Source organism: Papio anubis, chromosome 2 (assembly GCF_008728515.1).
Source record: "Papio anubis isolate 15944 chromosome 2, Panubis1.0, whole genome shotgun sequence".
Taxonomy (NCBI): domain Eukaryota; kingdom Metazoa; phylum Chordata; class Mammalia; order Primates; family Cercopithecidae; genus Papio; species Papio anubis.
Genome location: NC_044977.1, coordinates 20,072,387 through 20,095,806, shown reverse-complemented (window position 1 = coordinate 20,095,806; position 23,420 = coordinate 20,072,387). Strand labels below are relative to the sequence as shown.

Genomic DNA, 23,420 nt, shown 5'->3' with positions numbered 1-23,420 from the left:
AAAATTTACATTGCCATTTTATAACAAAACAAGCATGTTCATTATTAAGATAAAAACAACTTAGAAGTGGCTTTTAGTTTCTTTTGGACATGGTAAAAGTTATTCTATACACACTCACCAAAATGTCGAAAATTAAAAGGCCAATAACTCCAAATGTTGACAAGGATATACAGCAACCAAAACTCTCACACACTGATGGTGGGGGTGCAAAATGGTACAATCATTTAGGAAAAAGATCTGGCAGTTTTTTTTATGAAACTGAAGGTGACTCAGCAAGTGTCATGTATTTACTAAAGAGAAATAAAAATTTATGTTCTGCCCTGATGTGAACACTATACAGACATCACTGTGTACCCCAGAAATACGCAGAATTATTACGTGTCAATTAAAAATGTAAAATACAATAAAAAGCTTAAAAACTATTCCCCAAGAAACTTGTATGTGAATATTCGTGGTGGATTCATTCATAATAGTCCCAAACAAGAAATAGCCCTAGGCTGGGGGGGCTCACGCCTGTAATCCCAGCACTTTGGGAGGCCCAGGTGGACGGATCACCTGAGGTCAGGAGTTCAAGACCAGCCTCGCCAACATGGTGAAATCCCATCTCTACAAAAATACAAAAATTGGCCGGGCCTGATGGTGAATGCCTGTAATCCCAGCTAGTCAGGTGGCTGAGGTGGGAGAATCGCTCGAATTCAGGAGGCAGAGGCTGCAGTGAGCCGGGAATCGCATCACTGCACTCCAGCCTGGGCGACATAGCAAGACTCCATTTAAAAAAAAAAAAAGAAAGAAAGAAAAAAAAAGAAATAGCCTCAGGTGTCCATCAATAGAAGAATGGATAAACAAAATGGTACATTTGTATAAGTGAATACTACTCAGTGTTCTAAACTGAATTGTGTTGCCTAGAAAGTCATATGTTAAAACCCTAACCTCCAATGTGACTATATTTGGATACAGGGCCTTTAAAGAGGCAACTAAGGTTAAATGAGGTGTCATAAGGGTAGAGCCTCAATTCAATGTGACTGGTGTCTTGATAAGAAGAAGAGACAGCAGGGATATGCATAGACAGAGAAAAGACCATGTGAAGACACAGTGAGACAGCAGGGATATGCATAGACAGAGAAAAGACCATGTGAAGACACAGTGAGACAGCAGGGATATGTGTAGACAGAGAAAAGACCATGTGAAGACACAGTGAGACAGCAGGGATATGCGTAGACAGAGAAAAGACCATGTGAAGACACAGTGAAACAGCCGGGATATGTGTAGATAGAGAGAAGACCATGTGAAGACACAGTGAGACAGCAGGGATATGTGTAGATAGAGAAAAGACCATGTGAAGACACAGTGAAACAGCAGGGATATGCATAGACAGAGAAAAGACCATGTGAAGACACAGTGAGACTATGTGTAGATAGAGAAAAGACCATGTGAAGACACAGTGAAACAGCAGGGATATGCGTAGACAGAGAAAAGACCATGTGAAGACACAGTGAGATAGCAGGGATATGCGTAGATAGAGAAAAGACCATGTGAAGACAGTGAGACAGCAGGGATATGCATAGACAGAGAAAAGACCATATGAAGACACAGTGAGACAGCAGGGATATGTATAGACAGAGAAAAGACCATGTGAAGACACAGTGAGAAGGCCATCTGCAAGTGAAGGGAGAGGCCTCAGGAGAAACCACACCTGTAGACCTCTTGATTATGGAGTTCCAGCTTTCAGAACTGTTGTTTCAGCCACCCAGTCTGTGGTATTTTGTTACGGCAGCCCTAGCAGACTTAATGTGCTCAGCAATAAAAAGGAATGAAATACTATACACTGACATGGAGGAATCTAAATAATACTGTGTTGAATGAAAGAAGCCTTAAACAAAAGAGCATGTAACTTTCTATGACATTTTACAACAGGCAAAATTAATTTTTTAGAAAAAAAATCGGAACAGTTGTTGACTCTGGGGCAAGGAATTTAGCATGGTGATTGACCCAGGTGGCATGAAAGGATTTTGGGGGTGATGATCCTGGTTTTTTTTAATCCAGATTGGGCTTTGGGTTACACAGTTGTATTTATTTGTCAAAATTCATTGAATGGTATATTTGACATTTGTACATTTATTGTATATTAACTTTACCTCAAAAGAAAATACACAAACTTTAAGACAAATATTAAACATTAGTCATTGATAGGCATGCTGAAGTATCTGGGGTGAGTGTACTGATTTTGCAAACTACTCTGAAATGTGTCAAAAGTAAAGTGATTGATGAAGAATGTGCTTGAACAACACTTTATGAAATTTTGGACTTTGAAGACATGGAAGGTGAGGGCTTGAAGAAAGAAGAATCTTACTGGAAACTGAAGGAAAGGGACTCTTTGTTATGCAGTGGTAGAAAGTTTAGCAATACAGTTCTCTGAAATTATATGGAAAATGTGTCTACTGGCATGGGGAATCTAGGTAAGGAGATTTTCAAATAGTGTTGAAGGGGACACCTGATTTCTTCTTGGCTCTTACAGTAGAATGAAAAAGGAAGGAGTTAAATTGAGAGGACTATTAAAGATGAAATCAAGGGTGCGACTTAAAACCATTTGTTAAGACCTCAGAAGAAACAAAGATGGTGCCTCAGAATACTATTCAGTCACACAGGAGCACTTTAAAGAAATTAGGGGTGTGCTCACAGATTTTCTCAAACAAGATGCCTCTAGGAAGCTTAAGGGATATTGCCTCATATTCTCTCAGCAAGGGCCCAAGGTAGAGAAGAGATTACGGGTGTGACTTCTGCCTAATGGAGTGAACACCCAGAAGCATCACAGGTGACACCCACAGTTTTTAAAGGAGGTATATATGTAGAAATACCACTAGTTTGGGCTGAGAGAGTCAGAGAACAATGAGAGCAGAGGCCTTTGGACATGGAGAATTCTGTCAAGAAGCAGGCTGCATTAGATGCTCAGTTGCAAACACATGCTGCTTTTCATAGAAAAAGAAGAAGAAGAAGGATAATTGGAGGACAAAACAAAGCCCAAAGGGCAGAGCCAAGAACCACGGAGAATTACTCTTAGGCCTCGACCCTTAATAAATAAACTGATACTTGCTTGGATGGCCTTCAGAATGCTGTGTACCAATGACTCCATGTGCCTCCTATTTGCTGCCTTTTGAATAGAAATGTCAATAAAGGTTATCCTACACTTGTCCCACCACTGTGTGTTGAGCATGTAGGAGAGGTAACTTGTCTCTTTAGTTTCATAGGTTGAGAAGAAATGTACTCAAAGCGCTGTACTTAAGGAATTAAAACTGAGGAGCCCCAACTGCACCTGGACCTGATTTAGATGACGAGATTTTGGATATTGAGCTCACACTGCAATGGGATGAGACTTTGCAATCCTTGGAGGGGTGAGTATATTCTGCACATTGAAGGGATGTAAGTCATTGAGGGGCCAGAGGAAGAGTGTGGTAGCCAGATTCCAGGATAGCTCCTCAAGATCTCGATCTCTTGGTAATCTCTTTGTAATCTCTTCCCCATGAACGTGGCCTGGATTTACTAACTTGCTTAATATGGCAGAAGTGACGAGGTGTTAACTCTGAGAATAAACTATAAAAAGATTGTGGTTTCTGTCTTGGGTGCTTTTGCTGGTTCCCTCTTGGATCACTCGGCCTGGGGAAAGGCAACTGCAATGCCGTGAGGCAACCCTGTGGAGAGGCTCAAATGGTGAGAGATTGAGACGTGCCAATAACTACACAAGCGAGCTGCAAGGTAAACTCTCCCCATGAGCCTCCAGCCCCAGCCCACAACTTGGCTGGTACCTGATAAGAGATGCTAAATGTTTTTGTTTTATTTTAAGCTGCTAAGTTTTGGGCAATTTGTCAATGAAACAATAGATTAATACAAAGAACAGAACTGAGAAAACATAATGAAAAGGAAAAAGGTGAATCAGAGAATGAATAGGACATAGTCCTGTTTTCTTTCAACAATAGATAAGCATAATCTTGGAGATAAAGAGTGGAAGAAATATGAAATGACCAATGCTCAAATAAAGCAGTATCAAGAAAATACAACAGTAGAGAAAGGAAAGTAAGAAGGGAAAGGGAGAAACACTCCTGCTGAAGATTCCTTTATGATTAAAGGAGATAAACAAAAGGACAGCGAAGAAAAAAGAAGTCCACTGTGGTCTCTGAGCAGGAGAAGATGGGTCATGGAACCACTGAAATGCTACTGACATCATGGAAGCATCAAGGAAAAGTCACAAAATCCTTTGTAAGGGTTTATATTCTGGGAACCATAATTACAAAGTCACTAGGGCTGGCTCTGAAATGACTGATGTTGAAGAGGGAAGAGGGTGATGCAATCTCTAGGAGTAGGGAACTCATCATTTATTTTGGAAGTGATTACTAGGGAAAAAAGAACTGTTGGCAGATCTTTATACTCACATTATTAAGCAGGCCAAGGATGATTATTTAGATGTGAAATGGTTGCTAGAGATGAGGTAGTTGCATGGATTTAAAAACTTTAAAGTTATAAATCTGCTGCCTAAAATATGAACAAACTAGAGGCAATAATGTATTCAGTGACACAAATGTGAGGCCCAGCTACGGCAAAGGAGGGAACATCATCTATCTTGACAGATGCTCTTGCCTGGTGATATTAAAGCCTAAATGTATATTACAGCTGACAGCATCATGCCAAGTGGTTCCTGTACAAGCATAAAGACAAACTGAAAGAACAGCACAGTCTTAAACAAATCTGAAACAAATCTAAAATTTAAATACAACATAACATTTTAAAAAAATTGATCCAGAAAAAATGCAGTTATATTTAGAAAACACACATCTGGCCATATCTGCCAAATAAGAGCCCCAAACTGTGTTAGCTACTATAGTGGACACAAAAGAAACCCTGGCCCAAGGGACTTATGAACCAGCTGGAGACTCAAGTTCTGAGTGTAAACAATTAGAGAAGGACTCCTGAAAGGACAGACAGTATGCCTGACAAGTAAGTCATCCTTGGGGTGGTGGGATAAGTTCCAGAGGGAGAAGAGCAGTGGCGGAGAGAGGACGAAGGAGGCCACAGGGGAGCTGGGTGACTGTGTGGGCAGGCAGGGATGGAGAGGACAGACTCCAGCCCTGAATGTCAAGGTGGAGGAGCCTTTCAAGGAGGGAATTGTTTTGGGAAATCAGGGATGTGGCTGGAGGAGGGATAGGGCATCACAAGGCCCCAAAAGACCTCTGCAGGCAGCTGTGTCAGGGAGCTGATGGCTCACAAGCTGGACAAAGGGCTGAGATGGGAAGAGTCATGAGAAAACTGGGATACCGGTATGGTCATTCATTCCTTCATTCACAAATAATGAGTGCCAATTAAGGGCAAGGTTCCATGCCAGGCGCTCTGGAGACACACAGATAAAATCTGTCCTTGAGGTGAGCCTCCTGGGGATAAGCAGGGACCAAGATGGGCAACACTCATATGAGGCAGAGGGGCACACGCAGATTCTCATGTCAATTCAGAGAAAAAGGATATTTCTCTGGCCAGGGAAATTAGGATAGAGTTGGAGAAAGGGGTTAGGGCATTTTGCTTACCAAGGACTTGGACTCTTCAAAGCAATTTGGTGGTGAAAGAAATTAAAGCAAGAGAAAGGTGATTAAAATGGGCAGTAACAGCTTAAGATTTTGTAATTATTTTTTTTGCTTGGCAGAAAATAGCAATGGCATGTGACCAACAAAACACATTAGAACATAGTTAATCCAATTTTCCTCAGCTGAAAGAGAAAGGACAGGTAAAAAGGGAAGTGAAAGCAACAGTATCCTCGTAGCCTGGCTCACAGCCAACCAGATGGGCTGTGACCCCCAGAACCTGTCTCTCTTGTAAAGTGGGTGTCACCTACCTCCTAGGGATGCTGTCAGGATTATATGGTACAGTGTGCTTTATACAGTGACAGTATTAACTGCTCAATAAAAGGTCTTTTTTTGATTTACCAATGGGACCAGAAAGAGCAAGGAACAAACAAGAAGAAAATCAAGGGGAAACCAAGAAAAAACGAAAGCCAATGGAGTATAAAGAAGAATACGTGCAAATAAGTCCTGTAGGCAGACATTGATTAGAGGCAAAAGTCAAAGAGGGCATGGCTATGGTATGATTAGTGGGATAAGCTACGGAAAAATTAAACCCCACCTTGAGGAAATAAATCGAAAAGCTAAGGATGTGTTACCCTGTAGGTTTCCAGAAGAATGATTAAAATTAAAACCAGTATAGGGCCTTTGAGCAAAATATTTAATGGTTGGAGAAAAAAACCAAGATGATTATATATTAAACACATATACCTTTCTGCATATCCCTTCCCAGGAAGAAAAAATAATGGGCAAAATAAAAAAGATTATAATATAATTATTAACTATAACTATAATAATTAACACTTCAGTGATTCTCTTTGATAACCACTGTTTGAAGTGCTTATCAAGTACCAACTCATTTAATCATCATTACAACTCTGTGAGGAAGACATAATTATTACCATTTACCATTGACTGAGTCACAGAGAAATTTAACTTGCCCACTTGGGTGGGCAAGTTAAGCAACACTACACTAAATTGCTTCTTACAGTTATCCTGAGCTGGGTCACAAACTTTGGGTAGAATAACACTCTGGTGTAATGAGTTTAAAGCACCTACAATAAGAATAAGACCCCAAATTGTTGCAATGAAAAATACAGTAACTTTGGACTGGTAGTAGACAGTCCTTTAAAAATTCACACATAAGCCAGGCACTGTGGCTCATGCCTGTAATCCCAGCACTTTAGGAGGCCAAGGGAAAGAGGATCACTTGAGCCCAGAAGTTCGAGACCAGCCTGGGTAACATAGTGAGACCTCATCTCTACAAAAAAATAAAGAAATTAGCTAGTGTGGTCCCAGCTGCTCAGGAGACTGAGGTGGGAGGATCACTTGAGTTTGGGAGGTTGAGCTTGCAGTAAGCCATGATTATGCCACTGTCCCCTAGCCTGGGCAACAGAGCAAGACTCTATCTCAAAAACAAACAAACAAACAAAACCCCAAAAAGCCCAAATCACACAGATTTATTAGGTTGGTGCAAAACTAATTTTTTAAAATTAAAAGTAATGGCAAAAACCACAATTACTTTTGCACCAAACTAAATACCAATCAGGTTTGATGGAAACCCAAGGAGAAAAAGCTACAAATGGATGTGAGTAGCATTACTCACATCAGTAGGAAGATTTAAAAGGCAGTAAAAGGTTTAGGAAAAAAGATTATCCAAATGGCCAATTCTGATAATGCAAAGACCACAGATCCCCTGTTAAGAATGCATATGACAGACCATAATGCTGGGTAGAAATAAGGTCCCAGGAGCCTGCTGGCAGCATGGCCTGGTGCTGTAATCATGCACTCGAGTGTGTGATAATCTTCTCTATCTATGCTATTTGTCTCCTTTTAGGAATTGTACCCAAAAGCATAAGGCTGAATTTTTGGCAAAAATGTGATGTAAGAATCTAAGATATCATTATTGTGAAAAACATTTATATAGTTAAAAAACATTAGGAACCAGGAGCAGTGGCTCACACCTGTAATCCCAGCACTTTGGGAGGCCAAGGCAAGTAGATTGCTTGAGCTCAGGAGTTTGAGACCAGCCTGGGCAACACGGAGAAACCTCATCTCTACAAAACAAAAAAATTAGCTGGGTGTGGTGGCGCATGCCTGTGGTGTCCCAGCTACTTGGGAGGCTGAGGTGGGAGGATTGCTTGAGCCCAGAAGGTCAAGGTTGCAGTGAGCCATGATTGTGCCACTGTACTACAGCCCAGGTGATAAAGCAAGATCCTGTCTCAAAAAAAAAAAAAAAAAAAAAAAAGGGGGAAGAAAAAGAATTAGAGCCAAAAACAGACCTTGCTGGTTTACAAGGAAGGAAGCATGGCCCATGGCCTTTTCAAACGGAAAGAAAGTAAAAGGCTCTCTTAAATTCCACCAACAACAGATATTAGGACACGGGGAGTTCAACAACAGAGAGGAGGAAAAGGCTGATTTCAGAATTTAACAGTGGTGGCTCTCCCACAGTGACCCCTCACCTGTTTGGTTTCCTCTGAGGGTACAGGAACTGGAACTGTCTCCTGCTGCATCACTTCTGTGTCTCCTCCTCCTTCACCATCTGATGCTTCTAGAAAACATAAAGTTTGAAAATCAGAAAAGTCTCTCTCTCTCTCTCATTGCTAGTGCAATCTTGGTACCTACCACCTTTCTAGAAGGTTCTATCTCTTCACTTTTTAATTCTGCCTCAAAGAAGCTGCACTTAAGGAAATGATCCAAACTGAAACAGATATTTAAGCACCAAGATGGCAATCTCATTTATAAAACTGGAAAATTAAAGATTACTTAGATGTGTCACCTTAGGAGGGAATGTTTTATTATAGAATACTCATACAAGAGGACGTTTTGCAGCCTTTAAAAAATGGTATTTATTAAGAGTTTACAATGACAAAAGGCTGTCTTATGATGATAATAAGAAGTGGTCAGGGCGAGAATTATTGAGTGGCTACTACATGTTCAACACTATGCTTCATAGACGTTATTTTATTTAATTCTTACAGTATAACTACTGATTACAGATATGAAATCCCTCTATTCTTAGATAAAAAGACTGCTGTTTAGAGAGGTAAAGCCATTTACCCAAGGTCACACGCCTGGGAACTAAAGTCTATTTGAGTCCGAAGCTATCCCCAGCAAGTGATGCCTGCACCCAGAACCAGCCAGGCCTTGACATTAGATGCTGGCCCCAGGGGGACATGTTAAGATTGTGACAAAGGGATTACAGGTCATGAGAAATTCCTAGTTTGAATTTTTTAACCTTTCCACAATAGAAAAAATAAATTCTTACCCTAAGAATCAGGAAAAATAAAAGTTTTAACAGTTTTCCTATTTATAAAGCTCTCCTGAAGAAACACGGTGATCAGAAGGTTCTTATTTCTCCTAATATCACACTGCCTTTCAGGTTTTAGTGTTTGCTTCCTTTAAACAAATTTTTGATTTATCAAAGACTTTACTCATTCCCTTGAGTTTCTCTGTATATCTCAAAGTGAGCCTCAAATGTGATTTTGTGAACATGTTCTGTCAGAGTTCATATTTAGGTCCAACTTAACCAGTTCGGTAGGCCCAAGCTTTTAAATGTTTGCATACTGTGATGGTAAATCTTATATGTCAACTTGACTGGGCCATGGGGTGCCCTAATATTTGGTCATACATTCTGGGTTTTGCTGTGAGGGTGTTTTTAGAGAGATTAACTTTTAAATTGATAGACTGAATAGAGCAGATTAATTTCCATAGTGTGAGTGGGCCTCATCCAAGTGGTTGAAATAAAAGCACTGACCCATCCTTGAATAAGGGAGAATTATTCCTGCCTTTCGACTTGAACTGAAACATCAGCTCTTCCTGGATCTCAGGCTTATCATGTTTAGACTAAAACTGTATCATCTTCTCTAGTTCTAAGGCCTTTGGACTAGAACTAAACTATCAGCTCTCCTGGATCTCCAGTTTGCCAACTCGCCATGAAGATCTTAGGGCTGGGCTGGCTAGCCTCCATAATCACATAAGCCAATTCCTTAGACTAAATCTCTTTCTTTATATAATCCTGTTGGTTCTGTTTCTCTGGAGAACCCTGACTAATATGTGTACTTTTTTTTTTTTTTTGAGACGGAGTCTCTCTCTGTTGCCCAGGCTGGAGTGCAATGGTACAATCTAAGCTCACTGCAACCTCCACCTCCCAGGTTCAAGCGATTCTCCTGCCTCAGCCTCCCGAGTAGGTGGGATCACAAGCACCCACCACCATGCCTGCCTAATTTTTGTATTTTTAGTAGAGATGGGGATTTACCATGTTGGCCAGACTGGTTTTGAACTCCTGACCTCAGGTGATCTGCCTGCCTCGGCCTCCCAAGGTGCTAGGATTACAGGCGTGAGCCACGGCACCCAGCCTAATATGTATACTTTTAAGTGTGCAGCATGAGGAAAAAAGCCTATCCAATGGCGTACTGAAAAATAGCAGGCAGATTAACAGGGCCTTTGAAAATGAACAATTAAATTGTCATTAATTAAATAATATTTATAGGATCTTTGCTTCTAGGAAGATAGCTGTAGTAGTTACACTGTTCCCTCTCCCTCTGGCGAAGTACAGTGAAAAATCCTAGACATTACATATTTTAAAAAATAGAAAGACTCTGAAAGGTGGAGAGAAGATAGCAGACCAGCTAGAGATTTTAGGGACCAAGAATAATTCCATGGCAAACTCCCTGGGTTATCTCTTTGCCCCATTATCCCAGACTAAGAGCTGAAGAAGGCAGCTACCTGGAAATGCCAATGGAAGCAGACCAAAAAAGCCCCAACAAAAGTCTGCTCTCTCTACCAAAATGACCAAGAAAGAGGAAGCCTAGCAAGACTAAAACCTTTCAGACAATAACCACTTGACTGCAGCCAACACCACAGAAAAAACTACGACCTCATCCTTACCACCAAAGACAGAATGGGGAGCCTGGACTTCCACCCTTGACAGAGTGTAATGAGGCATCCCATGATGGACCCCTCAAGGCTCCATCTCCTACCAGGGTGATGTCAGAGACAAACTGGGAGCTGGGATTTTTATCCCCAGAGGGTGGTAATGAGCCCTCATCCATCCCCCACTGCCACCACCACCACCACCACTGCAGTATCAGTGGTGACCACATGAGGAGCCTGGACTTCCATCCCCTCCTGGCTGTAATGAATTATATCTTTCCTCTCCCACTGGGATGGTGTCAGAGGAGGCTTAGTGGAGAGTTAGGACTTTCTACATCACCCAGCAGTAATGAGGCCAAATCCACACTAATAGTTTCAGTAACCATTAAAAAGGCTATATAGAGAGATGTACTCAAAAACACCAAGATAAATCAAAGTGAGATTCTACAATATCTTCAAGTAATCCATAGGAAGATAAGGGACCAACCCATGCTCCTCCCCTGCACAGAGCTGCAAAAATTAGTGAACAAAGAAAAAAACACATACACAGATTTAAACCCCCAACATGTCAATGAATATATTAAATGTAAATAGCCCAAACATACCAATTTAAAGATAGAGATTGACAGAATGAATTTAAAAATATGGCCGAACTATATGCTGTTATAAGAAACTGACTTCAAATATAATGATACAGGCAAATTGAAAGCCAAGGGATGAAAAAAGACATAATATGAAAATATTGGTCAATGGAAAGCAGGAGTGGCTATATTAATTTCAGGGAAAGCAGACTTCAGAGCAAAGACAATTACCAGAGAATGAGAAAGACATTATATAATGATAAAGGGTAATCTGTCAAGAAGACATAGCAATCCTAAATGTGTATGCACCAAACAGCAGGCTCTACACGCTTTGTAGAACTACAAAGCATGTGAAGCAAAAACTGGTAGAAATAAAATGAGAAATAGATAAATCCACAATTGACTTGTAAACTTTAACAGTCGTCTCTTAAAAATTGAGAGAATGACTAGATAGAAAATCGGCAAAGATATAGAACTGAGTGGCACTATCAAGCAATAGGATATAATCAACATTTGTAGAACAATCCAATCAACAACGGCAGAATACATACTCTTTTCAAGTGTCACAGAAGGTATACCAAGGCAGACTATATTCTAGGTCATAAAACGTCAACAAATTTAAAAAGAATTGAAATTGATAAACAGCATGTAAAAAAGCTTTCAGCAACATTATGGCTAATAATGAAAGGCCAAAGCTTTGCTCCTGATTGGGAACGAGGCAAAGATGTCAGGTCTTACCAGTCTTATTTGACACAGTGCTAGAACTTTTAACCAGTGCAGTATCATAAGAAAAGGAAATAAAAGGCATATACATTAGAAAGGAAGATAGCAAACTGCCTCCATTTGCAGATATGATTGTGTACATAAAAAATCCCAAGAAATCTAAAGGCTACCCCTAGTTCTGTGAAAATTCTTATATTGGCTTCTATCAATGGGGGCTCCTTTCTCTCAATATTCTCCAACCCATCTTCATCTGGGATCCTTACAGGAAACTATGTTCTCCTTCTTCCTCTTGCCTCTGTACTTCTTTCTACACTGTTGGTAGCCTGTACCTTGTAAATAGGCACATAATTTTACCTTGTCTTACAATGTGTACTGGTGTTGCATAAACGTTAGGTTTTCTCTCCATCTGAACTGTAAACTCTCTGAGGGTACATATGAGTACCCAAAGTACTTGACCCAGTGTTGACTAAAAGTAAAAAGGACTCCCCATACCTACTGCTTTATTTACATTTTTATTATAAAGTAACATATATTCTCTATGTAAAGCATTTAATCCAAATTTCCTCATATCCTCATATCATAAAAATCCTTTGAGGTAAAAAGAATGACCTACAAATAAATAATTGCCAGGATCAGCCCCATAAATGTTTAAAAATCAATGAATGATCTTAAAAAATATACACTCTGTATTCCTCCATTCCTCAGAATCTGCTAGCTGAAGAACACAGTCTATATTTAAGCAATCTAGTTGAAAATAAATACAGTAGTCCCTTGGTATCTAAGGGGTCTGGTTCCAGGACCTGTTTCACTTACCAAAATCCACAGATGCTCAAGTTCCTGATATAAAATGATGTAGTATTTGCATACAACCTATGTACATTCTCCTATATACTTTATATTATCTCTAGATTACTTATAATACCTAATACAATATAAATGCTATGTATAGAGTTGCTATACTGTATTGTTTAGGGAATAATGACAAGAGAAAAAAGTCTGTACATACTAAGTAAAGACACTTTTTTTTTCCAAATATTTTTGATCTGTAGTTGGTGAAATCTACATATGTGGAGCTCGTGGATATGGAGGGCTGACTGTAACATAGTTTTAAAGGTATGTGACACTTATGCAACAAAAACTATGAGAAAGATGAAAATACCTTGCTAATAAAATGCTCTAAGTTACTTCTTGTTCCAAAAAGTTACTTTATCTGATACCTTTTAACATATTAAATGAGATCATCTTATATCACTGTGAATTGGATAATGTAGTTGTTTCCTTAGTCTGTGATGTTTTTTGATTCCAAAAGAGAAAACTGCTTTTCTGAAGTAAGGAGGCTAGTTCTGTGATTTCCATTAAGAGAATACTGAAAGAAAAGTATGGGGACCCAATCTAGCCAGGTTGGCTCCAGTACTCAGGTTCCTCCAGGACTGCTGGGATTTGAGGAGGCTAAGCTGGGCCTGTGCCACTCAGTCTCAGTGGTTGATTCAGCCGGTTAAGTGGAGTCACTAAGACTGCACTGCCTCTTCCCCAACTCCTTGAAGAGTCTACTTAAAAAAAAAGACACTGCCAGATGGGACTGGTTAAGTTATTCCAAAAGAGGAGTCATCAACCCCTGGCAACAACAGCAAATGAAAATAGAAGGCTGCACATCTTCTCTTTCCCTCAATCCCTACCTTCATCTTCTTTTTGGTAAGTATCTGAAATCCAGTTTCCCATCATTTTCCTTAGGTTTTTAGGTACTTGCTTGCATAAACCCTTGAAGACCCTGGGAGGGGCCCTGGTAATGGGATCATACAGTCAATTGTTCTTAAAAATGTGCAAGAGTATGTGAAGACCGCTGTCTTCACCACTATATGTTAAGACCATTGTCTGTTTCCACTCAGAATTCTCCTGCCACATATCTCCCAGGGAGTAGTGCTGGATGGCTGGGAGCATTTTTGGGGATCCATTTAGAGGAAGCTAGTTGCACATACATTTAGTTTGAATTTAATGGGAGTTTTATGTGGTTTGCAATCACTTTTGTCTATGATCAAATGATTGCTAGCTGTTCTAGTGCTGGCTTCCTGCACTAGATACCCTGTGCTAACTCACCAGACTTTCTGACATAAAGTGGGCAAGGCCAGAGGGTGTAGATCATGACACAGATGTGCCTAGAGCATCAGTCCCTAGAACCATGTGGGAAGTGGAGGAGGAACCAGGTTTGGAATATAGGAAACCTGAAACTAGTCAGTGGAAGATTCTTCTAATCATAAAAAATATAAAACTGTAAGGAGAGAATTAGGTTCTCATTTTTGCCTATTTGAAATTGAACGTCTCTCCTGTAGGATACATATAGTAGATGGTGCACTGTATATGACTGAAAAGAAACCATATGTTTTTTCTTTATTTGATGAGGATGAGTAAAATACAAATTTTCAGAATTGCTGTGGTTGGGGCAGCATTGTTTGTTTGTTTTTTTTCTTATTTAAAATAACTTCTTTCATACCTAATTTTTAAATTTTGTTTTTTTTCTTTTTCTTTTATACTTAATTTTGTATCAGGAATTTTGCATTCTTTTTCTAAGACAGGGCCCATGACATTGCATAAGCTCAGGCCTCAGAAAAACCTATATCTGCCCTGGCGAACAACCTTGCTCCTCTGTCTTTATTAGTTCTCATAGTTAGGAAAAGAACAACAGGTTAGGGGTTGTGGCTCACGCCTATAATCCCAGTGCTCAGGGAGGCTAAGGCGGGAGAATCCCTTGAAGCCGCGAGTTCAAGACCAGCCTGGGCAACATAGTGAGACTGCATTTCTAAAAAAGAAAGAAAAAGAACAGAAAACATAATATGGATGAATTTCAACAGCATGATGCCAAGCAAAAGAAGTCAGGCCCAAGAAGTTATGTAATGCATGATTTTATTTATTTTAACATTCTAGAAAGGGCAAAACTATAGAGGCAGAAAAAGGATCAGTAGTGACCAGAGACTGGAAGTGGGGGACTTCTGGGGCGTGATTTAAAAATAAAAGCATCAAAGAGACCTCTTAGCAAAACAATAGAGGAATAGAAGGAAATTTCATGAAGCTGAAAGCAGCTTCTTTTGAAGCAAGGATAGTGTGGGGGATTATGGATTATGGGATTAAAATATCTGGGGTTCAAATCTCAGCTTCAGCAATTATTAGTTGTGTGATGTTGGGCAAGTGTTACAAATTAATGGAAGTTGGCTTCAATCATTATTTTTTTAAAGTAAGGTTTATTGAGGAATATTTTACATATACTAAAAATAACTTACTGAACAGTTCTATGGATTATGCATACAGTTGTGTAACTGCACCCAGTGGGATCAGCATACTTTTAAGGTAAAGGACACAGGATAAGTAGGTGTTGGGTTTGCAGAGTAATATGAACATTACTGATAACTACTCAACTCTGCTGTTCTAGTTATACACTGCCCTAGGCAGTGTATAACAAATGGAAATGACAGTGTTCTGATGAACTTTATTTATAGAAACTTGTCCTGGCTGGATTTCTTTTTTTTTTTTTTTTTTTTTTTGAGATGGAGCTTCACTCTTGTCGCCCAGACTGGAGTGCAATGGCGCGATCTCAGCTAACCTCCAGCTCCTGGGTTCAAGCGATTCTCCTGCCTCAGCCTCCTGAGTAGCTGGGATTACAGGTGCCCACCACCATGCCCGGCTAATATGTGTGTGTGTGTGTGTATATATCTATCTATGTGTGTATATATACACGTATATGTATACACACATATATGTATGCATAAATACATATGTATATATACACACACGTGTGTGTGTGTGTGTGTGTGTGTGTGTGTGTATATATATATATATATTTTTTTTTAGTAGAGACGGGGTTTCACCATGTTGACCAGGCTGGTCTCAAACTCCTGACCTCAGGTAATCCACTCACTTCAGCCTCCCAAAGTGCTGGTATTATGGGTGTGAGCCACTGTGTCTGGTCTCTTGGCTGGATTTTTAATCAATTAAAAAAATGTTTCAAGGGTTTTTCTAAGAGTTTAAACTTTTCATTTTATTTTATTTTACTTCAAGTTCCAGGATCCATGTGCAGAATGTGCAGGTTTGTTACATAGGTATACGTGTGCCATGGTGGTTTGCTGCATCTATTGACCCATCCCCTAAATTCCGTCCCCTCACCCCTCACCCAACAACAGGCCTTGGTGTGTGATGTTCCCCTCCCTGTGTCCATGTGTTCTCATTGTTCAATTCCCACTTATGAGTGAGAACATGTGATGTTTGGTTTTCTGTTCCTGGGTTAGTTTGCTGAGGATGATGGCTTCCAGCTTCATCCATGTCCCTCCAAAGGACATGATCTCATTCATTTTGTGGCTGCGTAGTATTCCATGGTATATATATACCACATTCTCTTCATGCAGTCTATCATCGATGGGCTTTTGGGTTGGTTCCATGACTTTGTTATTGTAAATAGTGCTGCAATAAACATGTGTGCATGCGTCTTCAGAGTAGAATGATTTATATTTCTTTGGGTATATACCCAGTGATGGGACTGCTGGGTCAAATGGTATTTCTGGTTCTAGATCCTTGAGGAATTTCCATACTGTCTCCCACAATGGCTGAACTAATTTACATTCCCACCAACAGTGTAAAAGCATTTTTATTTCTCCACAGTCTTGCCAGCATCTGTTGTTTCTTGACTTTTTAATAATTGCCATTCTGACTGGCGTGAGATGGTATCTCATTGTGGTTTTGATTTGCATTTCTCTAATGATCAGTGAGTTGAGCTTTTTTTCATATGTCTGTTGGTCACATAAATGTCTTCTTTTGAGAAGTGTCTGTTCATATCCTTCGCCCACTTTTTGATGGGGTTGTTTTTTTCTTGTAAATTTGTTTAAGTTCCTTGTAAATTCTGGATATTAGGCCTTTGTCAGATGGGTAGATTGCAAAATTTTTCTCCCAATCTATAGGTTGTCTGTTCACTCTGATGATAGTTTCTTTTGCTATGTATAAGCTCTTCAGTTTAATTAGATCTATTTTGTCAATTTTGGCTTGTGTTGGAATTGCTTTTGGAATTTTAATCATGAAGTCTTTGCCCGTGCCTGTGTCCTGAGTGGTACTGCCTAGGTTTTCTTCTAGGGTGTTTATGGTTTTGGGTTTTACATTTAAGACATTAATCTATCTTGAGTAAATCTTTGTATAATTGTAAGGAAGGGGTCCAGTTTCAGTTTTCTGCATATGGCTAGCCAGTTTTCCCAGCACCATTTATGGAGATCATTTCCCCATTGCTTGTTTTTGTCAGGTTTGTCGAAGATCAGATGGTTGTAGGTGTGTGGTTGTATTTCTGAGGTCGCTGTTCTGTCCCATTGGTCTATATGTCTGTGTTTGTACCAGTACCATGCTGTTTTGATTACTGTAGCCTGTTTCTGAGTATATAGTTTCTAATTGTTAGGTACAGATGTCTATGTGTGATCATAAACTTATGTTTTAAAAAATGTTACATGCTGGCTGGGCACGGTGGCTCAGCCTGTAATCCCAAGACTTTGGAAGGCTGAGGCGAGCAGAACACGAGGTCAGGAAATCGAGACCATCCTGGCTAACGTGGTGAAATCCCGTCTCTACAACAACAGTGTGGTGGCGGGCACCTGTAGTCTCAGCTACTTGGGAGGCTGGGGCAGGAGAATGGCATGAACCCAGGAGGCAGAGCTTGCAGTGAGCCGAGATCATGCCACTGCACTCCAACCTGGGCAACAAAGCAAGACTCTGTCTCAAAAAAAAAAAAAAAAAAAAAAAGTTACATGGTTATGAATTTTAATCTGTTTTATCTATCAATTATTGGGGTGTGTATTAACATCTGCCCCTCTCATTTTGAGCTTGTCAATGTTTTATAGTAATTCTACCAATTTTTATTTACATATTTCATAGCTGTCTTAGGCGCATGCAAGTTTAGAATTGTTATGACTTCCTGTAGAACTGTTCCTTTTATCATCATGTTGTGGCTCTATTTTTAAAAATCCATTTTATTTAGTTCGGTATCATTTTGTGGGGGAAGTTCTATATTTCTAGAGGTCATCAGCTGTTCTCTGGGAAAGCTACATTATACACACTGAAAAGTAATGCTGGATACACAGCTGTACTTAAACAGTCTAAAGTGTTTTGCTAAAATTACTCAATCCCTAGGAGCCAGAATGTTTTATTTGGCCAGGGCTGGGAACTACTCTTCAAGAACCATGTTCCCAGCTCATTAAGAGACTCCCACCAGCATCACTGAGAAAGAACACAATTCCCATATCCAAAGAACAGGACCCTGAGACTGAACTCTGTGAAGGCCGTGAGGCCATGCCAGCAACATAGATCACAGGGAAGGGAAGAGGAGGAAAAGGCAGTGAAGGCAGTGAGCAGCCTGGCCAAGGAGGAAGAGGCTCTCAATTCTGAATCCACCTATACTCACAGAGGTTGTGTAACCTCTGTATTACACAATGAAAGGTCAATCTTTTATTGCTTCTGCACATTTTTCAAAATAATTACTACAGATATGCTGTGACTAGAAAAGAAGGGTTTATAGTCAATTAGGCCACATGATCAAATAATCATATGGCCTGTAAGTGTATCTCTCATTTACTCTAATTATTCAGAATGCCTGTTCTCACTCTATCCTTGTCTTCTTTCCTTTTCCATCAAAACTTCACCCCTACCCTTTAAACTTCAGTTCAGGTTTTCCCTCCTCTGTAAAGATCTTCTGAAGGTGGAAACAAGAAACAAGACTGTCTTAGGGGATAATGTAGCAAGCAGTTACAACTTTCACTAGGAAAGGAAAATGGGGCAGGTCCTGTATGAAATTGAGGAATTCACTGAAGGAGAGTGCAAAAGGAGCAGCAAACCCAAGACAGGCTTGTCATGCCCACTGCAGGGCATCCGGTTGCTTCGAGGGAGCTGCTTGGAGGAGCTCAGGTAGGTTCGGCCCTCAGCCTCCTGGCTTCTTCAAGTCCTGCAGTCCTGGGGTCCAGGTGCCGGGACACAGGACCACTCAAAGCTGTGGGCATGTGGTGCTTCATCAGGCTTTCTATTGGCATCAGTCCAGTTTTGTTTGTTTGTTTCCAGTTATCATCTCTTCCTTTTTGCCTTTTTGCTGTCTAACATATGGCAAAAAACCAGGCATGATCTATCTTCTCCATTTCTCAAGCTCCTTAAGATCTCGTCTTCTCTCCAAAAGATTTGACAAAACAAATGCTTCTGGATATAAGCCCCTGTGATTTGGTTCTCTCTATCAGAAGTTTTCTTGTCACTCTGAACTGGAAAGAGGAGTGGGTGATCCTTTTTCTCCTTTCATTTTGCCATTTTTAGTGGCAACAGCTATAGCCTGATGTACATTAAAATAATGCTCCTATTTTCCTAACTAAGGCAACAGATCTTGAGTTTGTTTATAAAATATGTCACCTGTACCCACAGAAAACTTTAAAGCTAGAGAATTTGGACTAGGATGGTAAAACATTGAGCTGGAGTTACTTCATGGGTCCTGATACTCTGATGGAAGGCAAAGTACTAAGAACAAAAAGATCATTTGAAAAACACAACTAAAGAAAAATGCCTCAACTTTTTATGGGATGCTTAAATGCTACAAAATTTCTGTTGCTAGCTACAAGTCAGCAGAACTTAATGGTTATTTTCTAAAAATTTGACTGTTCCAGGTTAGTAATGCTGTATTCATTTATTTTTAAATATGCACACAGGAAGTGAGGTGCAGTGGTATGCATCTGAGTCCCAACAACTTGGAAGGCTGAGGCAGGAGGATGACTTGAGCTGAGGAGTTCAAAGATACAGTGAGCTGTGATGATGCCACTGCACTCCAGCCTGGGTGACAGAGCAAGACTCTGTCTCTTAAACACTAACACGCACACACACACACACACACACACAGAGGAAAGGCTCCTCAGGAATCATCAGTCTACATCAGGGGCTAGGTGACATGACCTGAACTTCAGGCAAGTATTAAAGCTCCCAATCCTTCCTCCTTTCTAGTTTGTTTGAAATGTTTGAACATTTATATATTTGGGGGCAGTTTTCAAGCTATGAGCAATTTCAATTCAATCTTTTCTACCCAACTTTTACAGTTAAATGAATAGAGCCATGGATGCTGGTGGTGGCATTTTGGGTCTGAATACTTGTACATTTGGAAGCATTACTATATAAATTCTTCACTCTTGGAATAGAAACCAATTCTAATGATAACAGCTCTTATATAACCCTTATTCTGTACAAGGCACTGTTCTAAATGCTCTTTGTAAATAACTCATGTAATTCCCATATCAATCTTATGAGATGGGTACTGTTGTTATAATCTGTTTTACAGAGGTAGAAATGGAGGCACCTGCTCAACATTAATAAGAAAAGAGAGCCAGGATTTGGACCTACACAATATTGATTCAAAGTCTGCTCTTTACAATATTGGCCCTCAAACTTGGAAGGCAAATCAAGTAGCTTGCTGGTGGCACTGGTCTTTAAGCAGGTTATTAGAATCCACTGGGCTTTATGGGTAGAGCCCAGTTTCATATAATAATGTATGTTCTATTTAACTAACATTCATCTACATGTGGCAGGCAGCCTCCCTCCTCCAAAAAAACCCAAACCTAACTGAGTTCAGATATCTGTCAGTAACTCTCTACTACTCCCTCCACCCCCATCCTATCTTTTAGCTAGGGAGAAAATATGTCCTGGTTCGCCTTGGCTAGTCCTGGTTTATACTTGTTTTCCCTATATCTCATCTATTTTGTTAATATTATCTGTCTTATTGCAGAGATTCTTTAATATATTAATATGGATTACTACAGTCCAAGTAAGGAAATGGAGATGAGGCCATCCTCGAATTTATTTGATCCCCAAACCCCTCACTGCAGAACACCTGTTAACAGCTCCCAGAACAGTGACAGAGAGGCCTAAATTTTAGCTTTAATTTTTGTGATCTTGAGCAAACCACTTTATGCCACAGTTTTCTTAATTGTGGATTGATGATGTCATACTGCTGTGATTTATGATTCTCTTCTGGTTCGGGCCAACTTCTGTTAAGAACGCTATATACCCTGGATGCGTCAAAATTTCCAGACTGAGGTGGAATGCTGAAGTACAGAGGAATAGGGTAACATTAAAAAAATATAGGTGAATGTGGCCCACATGTGAGTATGTGAGTTACATAATTTCCCCCGTACAGAAATTTCATAAGAAAAAAGCCTATGAGGCGACATCTAGACCTGCTATCCACTCACCCTTGTTATAGAGTGGAACCCCAAGGAAGAGAAGTGTTACGATGGAAAAACACAGTATTTCTGTTAACAGTACCCTCTGGCATTCACAGAGACTTCAACTACCTATTATACTATTAATACATAATGTATCCCTGAATGTAAATCATTCAAGGTAAGTATAATGCTCACCTGCCCTGCCTCAGAATGCTTAATTTTCTCACCCAGCTTCTCAAGGGAAAAAGCCTTTTCTTACAGCGTTTTTTGGTATAGCTTAGGACAAGGTCCTTCATTGCTTCATCCTTCAAATTTCTTATTGATAAACTGGGCTTAAGGAATTAGTCTATCAACTTACTACCAACTATACGAAAAATATTCACATAATGATTTGTGTTTGGATTGATCTTTGAGAACCACAACCCTAAAGTCTTACATGATGGGGTGAGATAACGCTGAGATGTAAGTCTAATGGAGTAAACAAACAAGAGAGAGTAAAATAAGACTTGGTTTATCAATACCATACTACAGATTTGATAGCATCATAATTTTTAAAAACCTTTTTTTACCCTTTTCCTTCATATAAAAATGGTACATATTCATTGTGGAGATTTTAGAAAATGCAGAAAAGTAAAAAAAAAAAAAAAAAAAAATTGGTTCCACTATAAAAAGACAATCCTACTGTAAAAGATATCCAGCATTCCAATTTTGGTATTTACTTTTGTCTGTCTCTGTGTGTATATGAGTAAGACTATGTATATATACACATAGCTTTACATGTCTGGAATTATATATCGTATGCAAATGTTTTATCCTTTAATATTATGAGTATTTCCCCATGTCATTAGTCTTGAAAAACATTTTTAGTGGCTGTATAGTAAACCATGGTTTGTCTACAATATATTTCTTTGTTCTTCTATCATTATTTAGATTATTTCAAAAATTTGGCTTTGTAAATATAGTATAATAAACATCATTATATGTAACATTTTATATATTTCTGTTTAGATTTCCAGAAGAGAAATTGCATTGTAAAATGGTATACATGTTTTTAAAAGGTCTTAACAACTTCTAAACTCTATTCTGCAAGCGTTTGGGTCAATTTATAAGTCATCAACACTGTATAACACTGTGTATGTTTTATCACACCCCAGCAAACACTGAATAGTACCTTTCTAATATTGTAAATAGGTAAAAAATAATATAGCATTTTACTAATTTGCAATCATTTGATGAGACTAAATATTTTACTTTTTATTTTCTTATATGCATAGAATGTTCTTAACTGTTCATTTGTCAAGGAAAGTTTTAATGTTTTCCTTATCAACTTGTATGGCTCTATTGATTTTAAGGTTAATCTTAACAAATTATTTATGTATTTATTTTTAGAGACAGGCTCTCATTCTGTTGCCCAGGCTGCAGTGCCATGGTGCCATCATAGATCACTATAGCCTTGAACTGTTGGGCTCAAGTTATCCTCCTGCCTCAGCCTCTTGAGTTGCCACAACTACAGCTACATGCCACTATGTCTGGCTAATTTTTTAAACTCTTTTAGAGATGGGGTCTTGCTTTGTTGCTCAGGCTGGTCTTGAGCTCCTGGCCTCAAGCAATCTGCCTTGGCCTCCCAAAGCACTGTGATTACAGGCGTGAGTCACCATACCCAGCCAAGATTAATTTTTAATGCTGCCTAATCTTTTAATTTTTATAATTACTTTTGATTTACAGATGTTTTAAATTATAATGAGATCAAATATATCATTTTCTCATTGCAGTTATGCTTAGAAAAATTATCTCTATTTCAAAGTACATAATCTAGTGTTTAAAATAATTTAATCTTTAAAAAAAGCATGTAACTTAAATCCATATGGAATAGATTTTGTTAAGTATAATGTGAGGCCCTAACTCTGTTACCTTTTAAATATATAATCAGTTGTCCCAATGTCTTGCCAAATGAGTCTTCCCTTCCTCACTTTGTCATGACTCTTTTAATCAAAACACAAATTATACATATGCTATGGTATAATTCCATTGCTCTGCCTATGAGTTTTCTATTGCTACTACACCTTAATGTTATTAAAAAACACACTGAGCTTTCTTCTTTTTTATTTTCCTAAATGGCTATCACATTGGGGTGCAGGGAGTAGAAAGGAAGTGAGAACCAGATTTAGGCCAAAATCTCCAAGAGAACTGGGAAAGGCCTGAGGCTGGATGGGGGTCAGTAGAGATGTAGGTAGGGCGGTCAGGCTAAGGCAGGTACCAAGCTGTGTCCTTCCAGAATGCCCTGGTTCACATCACACCTCTGCCACTTAATAGCTGGCTTTGGGCAAGTTAGTTCCTCTTTGTGTGCTTTGGTTTCCTAAAATATAAAGTGAAGTTGTTGAGAGGATTAAATGAGATAGGGAGAAACACTCAGAATAGTGTATTGCCCGTGGTAGACATCA

General features: G+C 39.4%; 1 protein-coding gene across 4 annotated transcripts in view; it reads right to left on the bottom strand.

Moving 5' to 3' along the window:
- CMSS1 (cms1 ribosomal small subunit homolog) overlaps positions 1 to 23,420 on the bottom strand; it is a 371,710-nt gene that overhangs the window by 24,806 nt on the left and 323,484 nt on the right. For all 4 annotated transcript variants that reach the window (XM_031661910.1, XM_031661917.1, XM_031661928.1 and 1 more), the window contains one exon: positions 8,060 to 8,148. In XM_031661910.1, coding sequence (XP_031517770.1) covers positions 8,060 to 8,148 — 89 coding nt within the window. The remainder of the gene's footprint in view (positions 1 to 8,059; positions 8,149 to 23,420) is intronic.